The sequence below is a fragment of the Triturus cristatus genome, chromosome 4_1 (genome assembly GCF_964204655.1).
Source record: "Triturus cristatus chromosome 4_1, aTriCri1.1, whole genome shotgun sequence".
NCBI classification, from domain to species: Eukaryota; Metazoa; Chordata; class Amphibia; order Caudata; family Salamandridae; genus Triturus; species Triturus cristatus.
Genome location: NC_140585.1, coordinates 745,793,285 through 745,809,783, shown reverse-complemented (window position 1 = coordinate 745,809,783; position 16,499 = coordinate 745,793,285). Strand labels below are relative to the sequence as shown.

Sequence of the window (16,499 nt, the reverse complement as noted above, 5' to 3'; positions counted from 1 at the left end):
GGCTGGACTTTTCCCATGAGGCACAGGGTCAAGACTGATTTGCATATAGCTGAGTCTGAACTGGGGTGGTGAAGTGAGCTAAAGAATGGTGATGGATTCAATCCAGATCTGTGACTGGGGGTGAGTGTCTGAAAAGTTTCAGCGCTCCATCCAACATCTTGTGTTTGCAACTTTCTAAAAGTGGCATTTTCAAAATAGTAACTTAACATCCAACTTTACCATTAAAGAGGATTTTAAATTAAAATTCATTTCAGTGTAAGAAGCATTTTTCTATCTATTCTCAAATTGACGTTATCACTTACTAAGTGTGAGAAGGTAATCCAATGTTCGTCTATAGGAGAGATAGTCTTACAACAGTGAAAAACTATCTTAGGAGTTTTTTTTACTGTCCGGACATGTAAAACCTAAACACACATGATCTATGTTTCAAATACCACGCATGGTGGCTTGGGCCTACCTTAGGGGTGACTTATAAGTATTAAAAAGAAAGATTTATGACTGGCAAAACTGCTCTACAGGATGAAGTGGGAGGCCTGATGTATGTGTACAGGGCTTTTTGGGCCTTTAGTGCGTGGCACAATGAGTGCTCCAGCCCACTAGTAGTATTTAATTTATACACCATGGATAAATGTAGTACCCTTTACTAGGGACTTACAAGAAAAATAAATGTACCAATCGGGTGCAGGCCAGCCTTACCATGAGTTCAAGGAAGAGGACAAGCACTTTACCACTGGTTAGACGGGAAAGGTGCACAGAATCCTAAAAGTCCAGCAAAAACGGATTCAACAAAGGAAGACGAGGGAAGGCGAAGATTTGGGTTGGCCCTGCAGAAAGAACTAGGTCCAATAGTTTTCTTATTTGGTCTTCATCTGTCCAGAGCAGAGTTTTCAGTCTTGAAGGAGGGCCAGGATAAGAGGTCTCTGAAGCATCAAATGCCTGGAATTTTTAGTATGCCTCAAGAAATCTCTAGTCATAGGATTTTTTAATATGTATGGAGGAGGAAAACCTGGAAAGTGACCTTAAAATCTAGAGGGCTTGCCTATCTTTGTCGATTATTCGATTCAGAGAAATCACCATATGTTTCCACAGCCTATTTTTACATTCAGTCCAAGTACCAATTACCATCCCTCTAAAAATTGTTGAGGCCAGACTACTGATGGCACTCCCTACATGGGGTCCCTTAAAAAGACTTGCACATTACCAACAAACGACTAACATTCACCCGAAAGAGCTTGATATTCTGGAATCTGGGCTGTTTACTTGTTACATAAAGTCCTTCATAACTGTCCTAAATGATCATGGGTGGTGTAGTCTCGACACGGATTTTGGAGCTCCCCGATTGGGCTCATTGCTACTATGGTTATGGTAAAGTTCAATATTTAATGCTGAAACATTCTTATAAGAATGACCGAGAAGAGTTGTTGTTTGACATTTCATGTAAAGAATTAATATTCAATATGCATGAAATATTCCATCAGTAAGTTTAGCAGCAAAGCGTACAGGTCATGAGTACAAAAAACTCCATACAGTTCTACATGAAATCTGGCACAGATTTGCATCCTAAAGGTGGGGAATTAGGGTTCCGGGGTACAGAAAGTTATACGTCTATTTATAGAGATTTAGACAGACTTATACATTGTACATGGGTAAATAGTTCTCAGGATATGCACTAATAGGGAACAAGCAAGAAGAAACATTTTCTACAGAATACATTCGGAGAATCTTTCATGATAGCATTACATTGGATTTCAGTTATTCTGACAGCTTGTTCGAGTATGCTAGTTGATGCATTGTACATCAATAGCCTTAGACAGTTGGGATGTCCTTGGTTAGGTGCATTGTGGCAAAAGTCTATGTGAATGCTCTCTATTTATTAGTATAGAACTCAAAATTATTTATTTAGAAGAATAAGCAAAAGTAGTAATCATATTGTGTTGTATTGGGTCATCAATGCAAAGTGAAGGACAGTGTAACCACAGTTTAGGTTAGCATAAGCTCAATTCATAATACATTTAATATAAAAAAGAAAACAACTCCCACAGACCCCTTCTAACATCAGTTGTGCCACATACCATTAAATTATCACTATGAAAAAAGGTCTTTCAAGAAAACACCTACAAGAGATAGCTAAACAGACTTGTTAAGAAATCATCCCACCTTCACAAAACTGTGTTTGGACATAAATGCATTCTAAGTCAAACAGATGGAAAAAATAGTTGCTAGGATTTTTTTTCAGCTCAAGAATTTTGCCTAATCTCATGTTTTCCAGCGTAACCCTTAGCCAGGAACGCATTATAAACAATAACAAAACAATGAATGTGAATGTTCTGTGAATGAGCCAATTGAGAGTGTTACCATCAAGAGTAAATCTCCTGCATTGTTGTTTTCCCTAGAATAATTTGCAACAGCCCCTCCCTACTGTAGAGGCTGACCCTGTAACGTAAAAGATATCGTAAAAAACCATCTTTAGATGTGCTGCGGCAGATCACCATAAGGTGACTGAGAGCCACACAACCTAAAAACAGAAGTTAATTGGCTGCATGGTGACGATCACTGAATCCACACATGCTGCTGTTTCTTTCTTACTAATCAGGAGGGAGGTGGTGGGGGTTCCTAGCCTAACATTAAATGTATCAAAGATACTAAAGCTGGGTAAATGCATTACAGATCCGGGATTATTTTTCACTATGCTTTACTGTGACAGCTAAAGCGATGGAGAGCTTCATTTTCAAATGGCCAGGGTATTTGCTACAAAAGAGCAGCATTACACCCCCCCCCCCCCCCCACCCCCTAAAGAAAGAGACAGCAGAAAATTATTTTGTAGCTGTACGAAATTACTACGCATGATGTCCTCACAGATTATTGCCCCATCTGCTTTGCTGGCTTGATTGGTGCCTGTGCTCCACCCTAAACGCAATTGAATTGACTGATTCCTAATTGGTATAGTTAACGTGCCTATACATTCCTAGTGTGTGGTGTAGAAAGCGCACCCAGGGCCTGGAAGGTAAATGTCACTTGTGGACTTCAGCACCTATTGTTCTGTCTACTAAAGTGACCGGGCAAACATGACTTCAGGCCTAGCCTGAAAGCTTGACTACTGCAGTTTAAAACCTACACATCAATCTGTCAAAAGAACTCTTTCTGACAGGAGAAAACATCTTTTTTAAATACAATGCACGTATTAATATTTAAAAGAAGGACCTGTAGAAATTGACATTAACATGTCCTTACAGTGGCCTGCACCCAAAAGCCATTTAAACTCTTAGAATGCTCTGTATCACCCATAGAAAACACTGGGAAGGGGGGTTGAATATTAATTCTACAATCTCTGGATTTGGACCAGTTAGCAATATGATTAAACCATTCTTAAATATTTTTTAAAACCCCAACGTAATGGAAAAGTCAGTTTTTGTGTTAATAAAATATTAAGTAAAACTAACTTGTAGAAAGGTACCTTTTTCCTTCGAGGAGCCCCTGGAGACTAATCGGCATTAGCTGTCCAGTTGTAGCCTAGTCTGTAATTAGCCCATATGAGGTATAACTGCTCCCAGAGACAATGGTGTGGGTGTAGGGCTTAATTTTCCCTTTCCCTGGCAGGCAGATCAGTTGGTGTGTACCCAGGAACTAAATGTTCTCAAATGTTAGGTGACCCTGACAGGCTGGTACTAAACCCAGTGTGTGGAGCATTGCACCTAGAACTAGTTCGATGTGACTACAGGGGAGGAGACTATCTGTTATCCTGGCCACACATCTGGGTGGACTCTATCTTGGATTTTAGGAGTGAGGGGGCACTGTGGGACTGTTTGCAGTAGAGCAGACCGAAACTGCTGCATAAGTGGGTAGGATAACCCATAGGACCTTTTACCCCATCGATTAGGGAGGGGCCAGGAATCACCCCCACCCACTAACTGGTGTCAGGCATAAATGTGGCAACCCTTGACACCCTCCTCAGAACACTTTCTGGACCGGCAGAAAATAACCTGAGAGGAGAGCCCTGTAGGACTGGGCCTTCTCTCTCGTCCCCAGAGCAAGTGAATTGACTCTAAGGTCAGTTGTCTGACCTGTGTGACTACAGGGCTACTAAAAGCTCAAGAGATCACCTTCAGCCTTACTAGATTTAATTGGTCTACAAGGTTCATTGGTACCATGTCCTAGAGCCATTGTCAATGAATTTTGTGCATTCTACACCCACCTCTACACGTTGGAAGCTATAGCAGATTGAAGCATTGAACAGGAATTTTAAAAACAAATTCCTCATCCCAGGTCTAACCGTGAAATTGGGAGAAGAGCTCAACGGAGAGATCTTGCATGAAGAAATAACGGAAGCTGTCAAGACTGTCCGTTGGGAAGTCCCCGGAAGAGGACAGCTCCCGATCCAGTTGCATCTACTGCTAAGCGCTCAATTCCTCTACTGGGAAGATGTTCAGGAAAGCAAGAGAAACCAATGGCATAGGTGCAGACTTCAACAGAGCTTTAATCACACTAATACTGAAGCCAGGGAAACATCCACTTCAGTGTGGGAGTAACATGCCTTCTAGGATAGTCCCATCATGTATACCCCATTTCTACATACATTGTCCCATCCACACGACAATAACGATTCAAAATAGTTGACCTTTTACCTAGTAGCTTCAATCAATCAATCAAGCATTTGTATAGCGCGCTACTCACCCGGAGGGTCTCAAGGCGCTTGGGGGAGGGGGGGTCCGCTACTGCTCGAACAGCCAGGTCTTGAGTTGCTTCCTGAAGGATAGGTGGTCTTGGGTCAGGCGGAGGTGGATGGGGAGGGAGTTCTACGTCTTGGCAGCAAGGTAGGAGAAGGATCTTCCTCCTGTTGTGGCTCTTCGGATGCGGGGGACGGCGGCAAGGGTGTGGCTGGTTGATCGAAGCTGGCGGGTGGGAGTGTAGAAGGTCACGCGGTCGTTGAGGTATCTTGGGCCTTGGTTGTGGAGAGCTTTGTGTGCGTGGGTGAGGAGTCGGAACGTGATTCTCTTGCTGACGGGGAGCCAGTGCAGGTTTCTCAGGTGTGCGGAGATGTGGCTGTGTCGGGGAATGTCCAGGATGAGGCGTGCTGAGGCGTTCTGGATGCGCTGGAGTCGTTTCTGGAGTTTGGCTGTGGTTCCGGCGTAGAGGGAGTTGCCGTAGTCCAGTCGGCTGGTGACGAGGGCCTGGGTGACCGTCTTCCTGGTTTCAGTGGGGATCCACCGGAAGATCTTACGTAGCATGCGTAGGATGTTGAAGCATGATGCGGAGACGGCGTTGACTTGTCTGGTCATGGAGAGGGAGGAGTCCAGGACGAAGCCCAGGTTGCGTGCGTGGTCTGTTGGTTTGGGTGCGCTGCCAAGGGCAGGGGGCCACCAGGAGTCGTCCCAGGCGGAGGGTGGTGATCCCAGGATGAGGACTTCCGTCTTATCTGAGTTCAGTTTCAGGCGGCTGTTCGTCATCCACTCGGCTACATCTTTCATCCCTTCGTGTAGGTTGGTTCTGGCGGTGGCGGGGTCGTTGGTGAGGGAAAGGATCAGCTGGGTGTCGTCGGCGTAGGAGATGATGTTGAGGTTGTGTTGGCGTGCGATGGCTGCGAGGGGGCTCATGTAGACGTTGAAGAGGGTGGGGCTGAGTGATGATCCTTGTGGTACGCCGCAGATGACTTCGGTGGCCTCGGATCTGAATGGGGGTAGGCGGACTCTCTGTGTTCTTCCGGCGAGGAAGGAGATGATCCATTCCAGTGCCTTCTCCTGGATACCGATGTTGTTGAGGCGCTGCACTAAGGTGCGGTGGCAGACCGTGTCGAACGCCGCAGAGAGGTCCAGGAGGATGAGGGCCGTTGTTTCCCCGTTGTCGAGCAAAGCTCGGATGTCGTCGGTGGCTGCGATGAGGGCGGTCTCGGTGCTGTGGTTGGCCCGGAAGCCGGACTGCGAGTGGTCGAGGGATCCGTTCGTCTCGAGGAAGGCGGCCAGTTGTCTGTTGACGGTTTTCTCGATGACTTTGTCCAGAAAAGGAAGGAGCGAGATGGGGCGGTAGTTTTTGAGGTCGGTGGGGTCCGCTGATGGTTTCTTCAGTAGGGCGCTGAGTTCGGCGTGCTTCCAGCTCTCTGGGAAGGTGGCGGTGTCGAAGGAGGCCTTGATGATGTCCCGCAGGTGGGGTGCGATGACGGAGTCGGCTTTGTTGAAGATGTGGTGAGGGCAGGGGTCGGTTGGAGATCCTGAGTGGATGGAGTTCATCGTGCGGATGGTGTCTTCGGTGTTGACTGGGGTCCAGGCGCGGAGGGTGGTGGTGGGGGGCGTTGTTCCGGTCGTAGGGTGCGTTGGCTGTGTGCTGAAACTGTTGTGTATGTCTGCGATCTTGCTGTGGAAGAACGAGGCGAGCGAGTTGCAGAGGTCTTGCGAGGGCGTGATGTCGTTGTTTCCGGCGCTGGGGTTCGAGAGCTCTTTGACGATGTTGAAGAGTTCCTTGCTGTTACGGGCGTTGTTGTCCAGTCGTTCCTTGAATGCGGATTTCTTGGTGGCGTGGATCAGCTGGTGATGTCTTCGAGTGGCGAGCTTGAGGGTGGTCATGTTGTCTGTAGTTGGGTCTCTGCGCCAGGCTTTCTCGAGGGCCCGGCAGTTCTTCTTGGAGCTCTTGAGTTCGTCGGTAAACCAAGATGCTTTCTTGGTGCCGGGTCTGGCGGGGGGGGTCTTCAGTGGAGCGAGGTCGTCTGCGCAGTTGCTGATCCATTTTGTGAGGTTGTTGGTGGCTTGGTTGGGGTTCGCTGATCTGGTGGGGGGGTTCTGGTTCAGGGATGTGGTGAGCTGGTCGGCAGTGGAGGAGTGTGGCTCAATGGTTAGAGCGGCAGACCCTGAAGCAGAGTTCTGGCCAGGGACCAGTGTTCGATTCCCGCCTCGGAGGGGCTCGGGCTCAATTTCCTCGGACCTGTCTATTCTCGCCTCGGTGCCTATTCTAATCACGGGCCCCACGCTGCAACTCTGGGCAATAGCTTGCTTAGCCTCCACATCGGCCCCAACAGCGCTAAGGATGCCTGGCTTCACCCTGGGGCTGCCCAGGAGTGGACACTTCACAGGGAAAGCCAGGAGGGGTTCCACAGCGGTATGAGTATCAGCGCCAGGAAACCGCAAAGGCGACACCGCAAGGTGGCCGTCTGGTGACAGTGCGCTCTATAAGTACCTTGACATTTGACATTTGAGTGATCTTGTTCCAGCTTCTGCAGGGGACCAGTTGCGGGTGGTGGTAAGTCGTGGTCCTTCTGAAGCTGAAGTGGACGCAGCTGTGGTCTGTCCAGTGGAGTCCGGTGGCGTGGCTGTAGCTTGCTCATGTCTCTTTGACACCAGGCTCTAAGTACTCTATCACAATCCCTACACCTGACGTACATAAACATGTCCCCAGGCACAACAGAATTATTCTGTATAAGGGTCACTACTTTGTTTTCATCCTTGGCCAACAACCAGCTGTGCACGATCACACTTGTTTAGAAAAGCATTGGTGATTGTTTTCAAAACTTATTATGATAGTTTTCATAACACCCATGATTGTTTTAACAACATATAGATTCTAGAAAAGACCCTGGGGTGACCACTTTAGTATAGAAGACCCTCACTCCTCCCTTACAAATTAGAGGAGAATTCCTTCCAGGCTACCATGGGGGTCCTGCATGTCGAATCGTCGACACACACCGGTCTGACATCCATTGCAGATTGTCATCCTCGACGCAGAAACAGGATCCTTCGTTCTAAACCATCAGGTGAGGGCTGTTTCATCCTTGGGAGTTTCTTGGCTACAGATGCACATAGCTTGACACACATATACCTACATATCTAGGTTAGGCTAGGTAAATTTTAGCAAAATTATTTAGGGCGTGCATTTTAGGAATATGCAAGTGCTACTGTTTTTATCTGAACTGATTCTGTTCATCTTATTAGCACTATGGAAGAAATGTATCTCCTATTCACTATATTGGTACTAGCAATTTCATCGGTATGCTTCTGTCTCCTGATTGCCGCAGCACATATGTTTTACACAAGGCTGTCGCTGGACCAATAAATGCTAATTGAAACGTCCTAATCGCCATCTTGTGTATTTTCTGAGAGATACCAAGCACGACTGTCTGAGCGAAACATACTGTACTGTTTTCCACGATTCCTGAGGAATCAGAGTTGTCATGTACACTGGTTGCCAGAGACTACCTACACCACTGTAGAATACAGGGGGTGGTAGTGGCACTGTAGAGCTAGCTGGTCTAACGGCTGACAGATCCTGTGGGGGTGTCCAAAAGCAGTTGGGACACCAAGGCCTCCGTTTCGGTCAACCAAAACACGCAGGTCCTGGGGGACTCCTAGGAACTACACGACAGGAGAGACAGGCCTATTTCTCTGATAAATACGGATATTAAAATACTGGCCAAGGTCCTTGCGACTAGACTGAAGATTAATTCTGCTATTAATCCATTTGTCTCCTCCTCCTGCTTCAACACCCTCCACATGCTCCGCAAGATCCCCACCGAAACCAGAAAGACGGTCACCCAAACCCTCATCAGCAGCAGGCTGGACTATGGCAACGCCCTCTACGCAGGAACCACGGCCAAACTCCAGAAAAGACTTCAACGCATACAAACGCCTCCACACGCCTCCTGCCCGGAATCCCCGGCCACAACCACATCACCGCACACCTGGTAGCCCTGCACTGGCTTCCAGTCGGCAAGAGGATCACCTTCAAGCTCCTCACCCACGTGCACAAAGCACTCCACAACACCGGACCAGCATACCTCAATGAACAACTCACCTTCTACACCTCGAACCGCCAGCTTCGCTGACCTCGCCCTTGCCACCATCCCACGCAACACCCCCCACCTGCGACAGACCCAGGACCTGCTGACCTTCAGGAGACTTCTCAAGATCTCAAGACCTGGCTGTTCGATCAGTAGCTGCTTCCTCTTCCCCCTCCCCTCTAGCGCCTTGAGACCCTCACGGATGAGTAGCGCGCTCTACAAGTGTTTTTAATTGATTGATTGATTTATCCAGATTAGTTTCGTTCTTGAACGTTCCACTTTGAATCGCATGCTGTAGAGCCTAAACCAACTAGAAGAAAGAATAGCCCTATCTCTCGATGCTGAAAAAGCATTTGATCAAGTGGAGTGAGGTTACCTTTTGGGTCAAGTCCTGAATGGAATTAGGCCAGAACTTCATAGACTTGGTCAAATGGTTGTATACCTCTCCTACCGCTATACTCACCTGTAATGAATGCCAGTGAGTAATGGCTCTTCATTTGCACAGGAAAGCGGCAGGGTTGTCTCCTATTGACTCTATTATTTTTACTGGTGTTAGAGCCTCTGGTGATTGCAATTCGACACTCACAAACAGGCATAGACTCTGCAGCCAGCAATCTTACAATTTTGCTATATGCAGATGATGTTATGCTGACCCTAACTCCCCATAGACATCTATCCCAGCACTGATTAAGACTACCCAGACTTTTGCTTCTATTTCTGGATACACATTAACTGGACAAAAAGCCAAGCCATGCCAATAAGCGCACCAAGGCCATCACTTTATATGGTTACTCGTTCATATGGGTGCAGAAGGAAATGAAATACCTAGGTATCCTGCTTAATTGTAACATGTCCAAAATGTTCAAAGATGATAGACATCCTAACTGAGCAAATGCAGAGAGATTTTGAGAAATAGACAAACTACAGCTTTCAATGTGGGGATGAGTGCAATTAATAAAGATGGTTGTAACACCTCGTTTTAACAATGTCACTGTAAAGGGTATGATACCCCTTGCAACAAATTGATAGTTTAATGGCAAAACTATGCCCACAACTAGCAACAGCCAGGCAACACATGACTCCCACTTCAGGCGACCTTCGGCTTCCTAAAATTGAGTTATTCCATATAGCAATGCACATACCTCAAATGCCCTATTAAGTAAATCCTGATTTATAAATGCCAAACTGGGTCCAGTTAAAACAGTCTTCAAGGATGAGCTATGGGCCTGTAAGCTGTCTGTATGCCATTCAACAACAGATAGCAGAAGCAGCCCGATACTAGTGGGATCACTACAAATCTGGACATAAAATCATACAACAGTGATGATTCCTAAATCAACAGGCGCCACTCTGGAATAACACAGAGTTCCATAGAAACAGACGGATTCTGAACAGGATTATGTGGTTTAGTAAAGGGATCCTATGCATAGAACAAGTATTGGACAACAACAAGACTAAACCCTTTTAAGATCTACAAGCGGAATACCAGCTGGAGTTGTCCAATTTCTTCACTACCTACAGCTGCAGCACTGACTGAAAGCCAAATTGGATAATCTTCCGGGTGGTATGGATACCTCATCGATACACAATAATTTAGAATGTTGGGGCAACTATAAGAAACTGATTTGGGGCCCATATGAAATTCTGAGAGAAGAGGCATATTTCAAACCTATGATATCCCACCTCCTGCCAAGATGTTAACCTCTTGTTCAAAAACCATTTACTGATGATGAATGTGCCACTCCTTTATCCAACCTTGATCACGGATGAAGAGAATAAAGATTGAAGTTTAGCAATTTTAAAATACTCCACAATTGGAACTGGTCACCCTATAAACTGCATAGGGCAAAGCTAATCACAGATGTAAGATGTTGGAGGTGCTTATGAACAGAAGGTACTATAGTACACATATTGTGGTGCTGTCCAACTTTGCAGAACTTAACCTCTTCAGTGCCCATGACGAGATAGTCTCGTCATGGAGCGCGGTTGCGCTGTGCCCATGACGAGACTATCTCGTCATGAACCCCACCCACTAGTGCAACGCCCGGCACAGGAGGGGGAAAGTGCGTGGCACTGAAGGGGTTAAAGCCCAGAGTCTGACAATGAGTGAAGGAAGCTAGCAATTTATGACTAGTACCGTTACTAAAACTCTCCTTGCTTCACGAAGCCCGAGGTATTCCAAACATGATTAAACAATAGGAAAAGATGTCTGGAATCCACATTCGCAGTGTTCAAGGTGTGCATTTTGAGGCACTGGAAAATGAGAGTGCCTTAAATAGCAAAAGAATGGACTAAAGTAATGATGCTGATGGTGTGCTTGATCTATAAGCTGAACGATAAGCTGCTAATGTTTGAAGTCATTTGGAGACCGTATATTAAGATGTAATATTAGAAAATAGAGTTTAGGAATGTTATTTTGAAGCAATATAACTGCTTAACTGAGCAGCAAGTTAAGACTCGGCCATATGATATAGTTTATTTGTGAACATAGAGGAGATCCAAATAAAAGTTTTGGGAAGTTATGCTAAATCCCTGTGTGCTTTGCAATGTATATGTAAATTAATGTATACATTAAAAGACTTAATAGAAATAGAAAAACCTGCATGAGGCCCTTTCCTGATGTTTCCAGCTGACCAGTACCAACTGGACCAGACCCGGACCCTGCTGGTGGCCTCTGCTGGACCTCTCGAAAGCTGTTCCTGTGACCCTTGACTGTATCTTTCAGGGCCAAGAAAGCTGATTTCCCCTACTCAGTGCTTCACCATAGCGGCAAATCCCTTTCAGCCGACCCTTGGTGAGAAGGTATCCGGCCTCATGGACCTCAGCATGAAATAAAGCCACAGCCATGCCCTGCTGAAGGATTCAGGGTTCCAAAAAAGAGTATAAGTTTGAAGCTACAAATCTCCACCAGGGGAAGGTGCACAAAGTATCTGACCAGTGAGAGGACATCCCTGGGCGCAAAACTTTAATTCTTCCAGCTCTGAGCTTTTTCTGCCAAAACCAAGTGCTTCAGCAGTAGGACGCCCAATACCTATCTGACTTCATTATGGGCCAGATGTATGACCATTGGCAATTGCGACTCACAAATTAAGCAGATTGCGAGTCGCAATTCCTAATGGGGTCGCAAATTGCATGCCTCATGTATATTTATGAAGCTATTGCAATTTGCAACCCCATTGGGAATGGCTGGCACTCCCAGGGATGGTGGCCTGCTGGGGGCAGCAGACCTCCATGTCTGGGACTGCTTTTAAGAGAAAAAAAAAAGTTTTTGTTTCCTTTTTTCAGGGCATGTAGTGGTCCCTGGGACCACTGCTTGCTCTGAAAAAATGTTTGCGCACCCATTCACAAACAGGAAGGGGTCCCCTGGGGGCCCTTTCCCATTTGCAAATGGTTTACTACCCTCTTGAACAGGGTGGCAAACTGCGAGTATTTCGCAAAACATTCATATATGGGGTTCAGACCCGCTAATAGAAAGGGACGCCCTCGGAACGCCCCTTCCTAATTGCAAGTTCCTAACCCTATTTTGCGAGTCGCTATTTAATTAGCGACTCGCAAAATAGTTAGTACATGGCCCACTGGATTTTTGCATACGCAAACGGGTCAAAAACCCATATGCACATGCAAAAATCTGTCGTACAGCTGGCCCTATGACTTCCCTGGGCCTGCTGCCTTGCTGAAAGTATTTAACTTCCATATTAAAAAAAAGGGAGCCAAGCCTGGTTGGTGTATTCGATTTGGGCTCCAACGCTTTTGGCCTTAAATCGTACTTCAGTCCTACTGCGACCATTGACTGCCATTTGCTCGTACCAATTGTTTGCTCTATTTTCACACAAAAAACACAGAAACAAAATGAATTAGATCTCCTTTCCTCTGTTTGGTGTTTTGGTGCAATTTTACTTAAAGAGTTGACCTTGAATCAATATAGTGACTTTTAGGGTTCACCCTGACAATAGTTGTGATTATTCGTTGAGGTAAGTAGTCGCCCGCCCCAAATACTAATGTCATTTCTTACAGTAGCTATGAAAGTTGAAAAATTCCTCAGCAATGTCGCACCCTTCTACAAGCTAAATAATTGGGCTGGGCTCGTGGACCTCTTGCCCAGCCCAACACAGAGGATGTCTTTCAATCCCCCATCCTGCCCACCTTACTCCTTTGACTATGCCCATTTAGTAACTAGTCACGGCGTGGCACCCTTGGGTTTCACACTTGATGCAGCCAGCATACATTGCCTCAAAAAAGTACTGATCTTGGTTAGTCCTTACCAGAGACATGCAGGTTTTAATCCCAGCATGGCAAACTCAGCCTTCTAACCTTTTGCAGTGGATACAATCAGTATTGCTGAGGTGGGTAATTATCTGAAGGTAGCTTTATTTGTCCGTGAACGATTAAGTTTGTGTTGTGTGCTATATAGGCAGTAACTTTTATAACTGTTGTTTTAATTGTCTGGGTTCACCTCTTGTGAGGTGGAGTCCAGTAATCTATTGCTGTCTTTGTATTTTAGTTTGAAATAAGAGCAGCCATAATGCCTCTTGCCCAACTTACATAAAAAAACTAGAAACCATTTCTCTTTTTCTATGAAGGGTATTAAAAATGTTCTGGGATATCTGGTGTTTTTTTTTTTTTACCGTGAGTAAATGTAACTACAATGTAAGTATAAATAAATAAAGATAAATGTTTTTAGTCATAAAAACTTTGAAAAAAGATTGCATTTTTTTCGTTCGCCTTTTGTGTGTGATATTTGCAAAAAGAAAGCTTCCATTAAAAATCCTGCTAGAGTGTTCGGTATTTACGCTAATTGCTTACACATTTATTTGTCTTGTAGATCTCTGGTGTTCAACAAATTCAATTCTCCTGATTTCAAGAAAAGTTTTGGCTGCAAATATAAAAAAAAAAAGATGGAGGAACAGACTGAACATTTTGTGATCATTTTGAAAAGATTTGTTTTTGTACATTGAAAGGTGTAATGTAGCTTTATAAGACTCGATTACTCGAGAATTAATTCCATCTTGGAAAATCGGTTTTGCATTGATTTTAAAAATTGGATTTTAATATTAGTTCAATGAATTTTTTGTACAAGGGTTGATTGGCTCCTGTATGCATTGTAAATTGTGAATTTATTACTGTCTGATATTTGGAGACAGTTTCTTATTTTCATATTCAATCATGTAACTTTTTGTAATTGAAATAAAGCAGATGACTTAATTCTTGACGCTTTCCCTTTTAATATAACAAAATAAAGGGACTGCATTTCTCTTTGAATGCAAGTTGCTTTTATTATGAAGTGGGATTAGTTTAGCAAATGTAATTTCTGTCGGGCATGGATATTTGTAACAAAGTTTTAGTTGTTTGCATATTTATTTAAGTAACTTCAATTTTCACATTTGTTTTTGTAAAACTCATAACAATTATTGTATATTATTCGTAAACTTCAAGGATGCATCTTCTTCATACACCATCGGTCAGACCAAACTAAAATGCCCAAAAGTGGTGTTTAGTAACATCCGAACTTTATTCATTGGGTACCCAGTTGAACTTGGTAAAGTACCTATTTTGCAGACTATAATTTCCCCATTTGTACATAGAGTTAATAGGTTTATGAACATTGAAAAAAGTTAGTTATAGTAAAAATGGAGATTGTTTTTTTGAATATTTTTTTTTGTATATTTGCACCTCCTTCCCTGAGGCATATTGACATACTTTTATAGTCAAGAGGGAAATTGACTTAAATGTTCTGGTTAAATTTTGCTCATTTACAAATTGGGATTGTTGAGATGTATTTTACAATTGTCTTAACAAAACATTGATCTGCATAGATGTAATTTGGACTCCTGTCACTGAAATAAACTTTACCTAGATCATCTTGTGGCGTGTTCATTTCTTTTTTTAATTGTTGGTGCCTTCTTGATTACAATAGTTGTGATAAACTTTCAAAAAAACGACTTGCCAACCAAGGACGTTTCTTTTCGATTCGGTTTAATAATGTTCGTTTTTAGAAAAAAATAGCATTTTGGCATTAAACTTATAATGCAAATGAAAAGTTTCAACAAATGCATCATTGTGCAGGCATACTGACAACTGAATTCAAAATAGCTAGTTATCATGAGCAATTGAAACTCGACATAAGCCCGTTATTGGGACAGATATTCCCCAATATAGATTTAAAGCTACACACATGTAAAATTATCCATCACTCTTGAGTAATTTGTGCGCATTTGCATTATACAAATTGTGAAATGTCAGAAATTATTCTGATGTGAAACTGCACAGTTATTTGCTGCATGTCACGTCCCGGGAGGCAGCAATGTGTGCGTGGTGTATGGTTGGCGGTCTAACTCTCCTGTGTGCAGTACCACAGGTCACCTCTGGAGTACTTCCGGGGAACATCCTTATAGACCCACAACACCCACACCCGAGTGCTTCTGATACTGTGCGGACGCTTCCTGGCAGTGCAGACGGATACACCAAACAGTTCCAGGTACAGGCTCCACTGTTACTCCGTATCAGCACCGGAGCGCTGCTTCTGCCTCCAAGAGCCGAGTGCGGGCGCCCTCGCTTTCCCTCGTCCTGATCTTGGTGAGCGCCGAGCGCGTCACCGCTTGCCCTCTCTTCTCCGTGATCTCGGTGAGCGCTGGGCGCGTCACCACTTGCCTTTCACCGTCAGAGTCAGTACCAGAGCGCAGACTCAGCTACCAAGCTCAACCCTCCTCTGCCAAACCACGCGGAGTGCGGGGCTCATCACCACACACCAATCATTTTGCCAGCGCCAGAGCGCTATAAAGCAAAACGTGGGGAGTTCAGTCCGGGCGCACTCGCTCTCCCTTTTCCTTCACGGTGAGCGCTGGGGCGCGTCACCATTTGTACCCTTGGATCAACTTCCCTTGTTGTTTAAGGCAAGCACTGGAGTGCATTGCCACCTTTCTTTTGCCCGTATCACGGTGAGCGCTGGGGCACGTCACCATTTGTGCCCTTGGATTACCGTCTTTTGTTGTTTGCACTGGAGTGCCTTGCCACCTTTCTTTTGCCCGCATCACGGTGAGCACCGGAGTGTGTCACCACATACCCTTCCTTTATACTTGGCAAGCACAGGAGTGCATTGCCACCTTTTCTTTCGCCACACCACGGTAGCGCAAGGGCGCCTGATACAGTAACCCTCATTTCGTGGGATCCTCTTATGTCTTGGGAATCATGGTGACTGGCAAAGGAGCTCCTTGCTGGGATCTTCCGCTTCCTTGTTGGTGGTCGCTCCTGCCAGAGGTACCTAGATTGCACACACCCTCTTCAGGACACATGTAAGGAAGATCAACGCCTTCCACAAGGGGTCCTTCAACATCGTATCGCACCTTAAGGCACGTTCACTAGAGAATTCCTTCCCCCAGTCTTCACCAGTCTGGTACTATTTGAGGTAGGACAAGGAGCAGGTGAGGAACGGTGGAGGTAGTTTGTGTCATCCCTGCGAGACTACTCTACAGGCAGACGGTAAGGCTTGTGGGGTCCCTGACACTGCATAGGACTGATCGGAGCAAAAGTATCATATTTGGGACAGGTTGAAGCAGAAAATGTGCCAAAAGGTATATTTTCTCCGTGAACCAGTCCCCTCGCTGATAACTCAACTGCATTTTAATGGAGGTACGCCTTAACATTCAGTTTTCACTTAAGATAACCCGAAGTGCATATCTCTTAGTTTTCCCTACAATTCAGATATTTTTTGGGGAAAAATTACAGAATTTCACATACACTTTAA

At 45.0% G+C, this 16,499-nt stretch overlaps 1 protein-coding gene across 2 annotated transcripts in view; it reads left to right on the top strand.

Annotated features, from left to right (window-relative positions):
* NFYB (nuclear transcription factor Y subunit beta) overlaps positions 1–14,616 on the top strand; it is a 179,791-nt gene extending 165,175 nt beyond the window's left edge. For both annotated transcript variants that reach the window (XM_085653254.1, XM_085653256.1), the window contains exon 7: positions 13,581–14,616. In XM_085653254.1, the coding sequence (XP_085509380.1) occupies positions 13,581–13,613 (33 nt within the window). In that variant the 3' untranslated portion in view covers positions 13,614–14,616. The remainder of the gene's footprint in view (positions 1–13,580) is intronic.
* Positions 14,617–16,499: the final 1,883 nt, after the last annotated feature.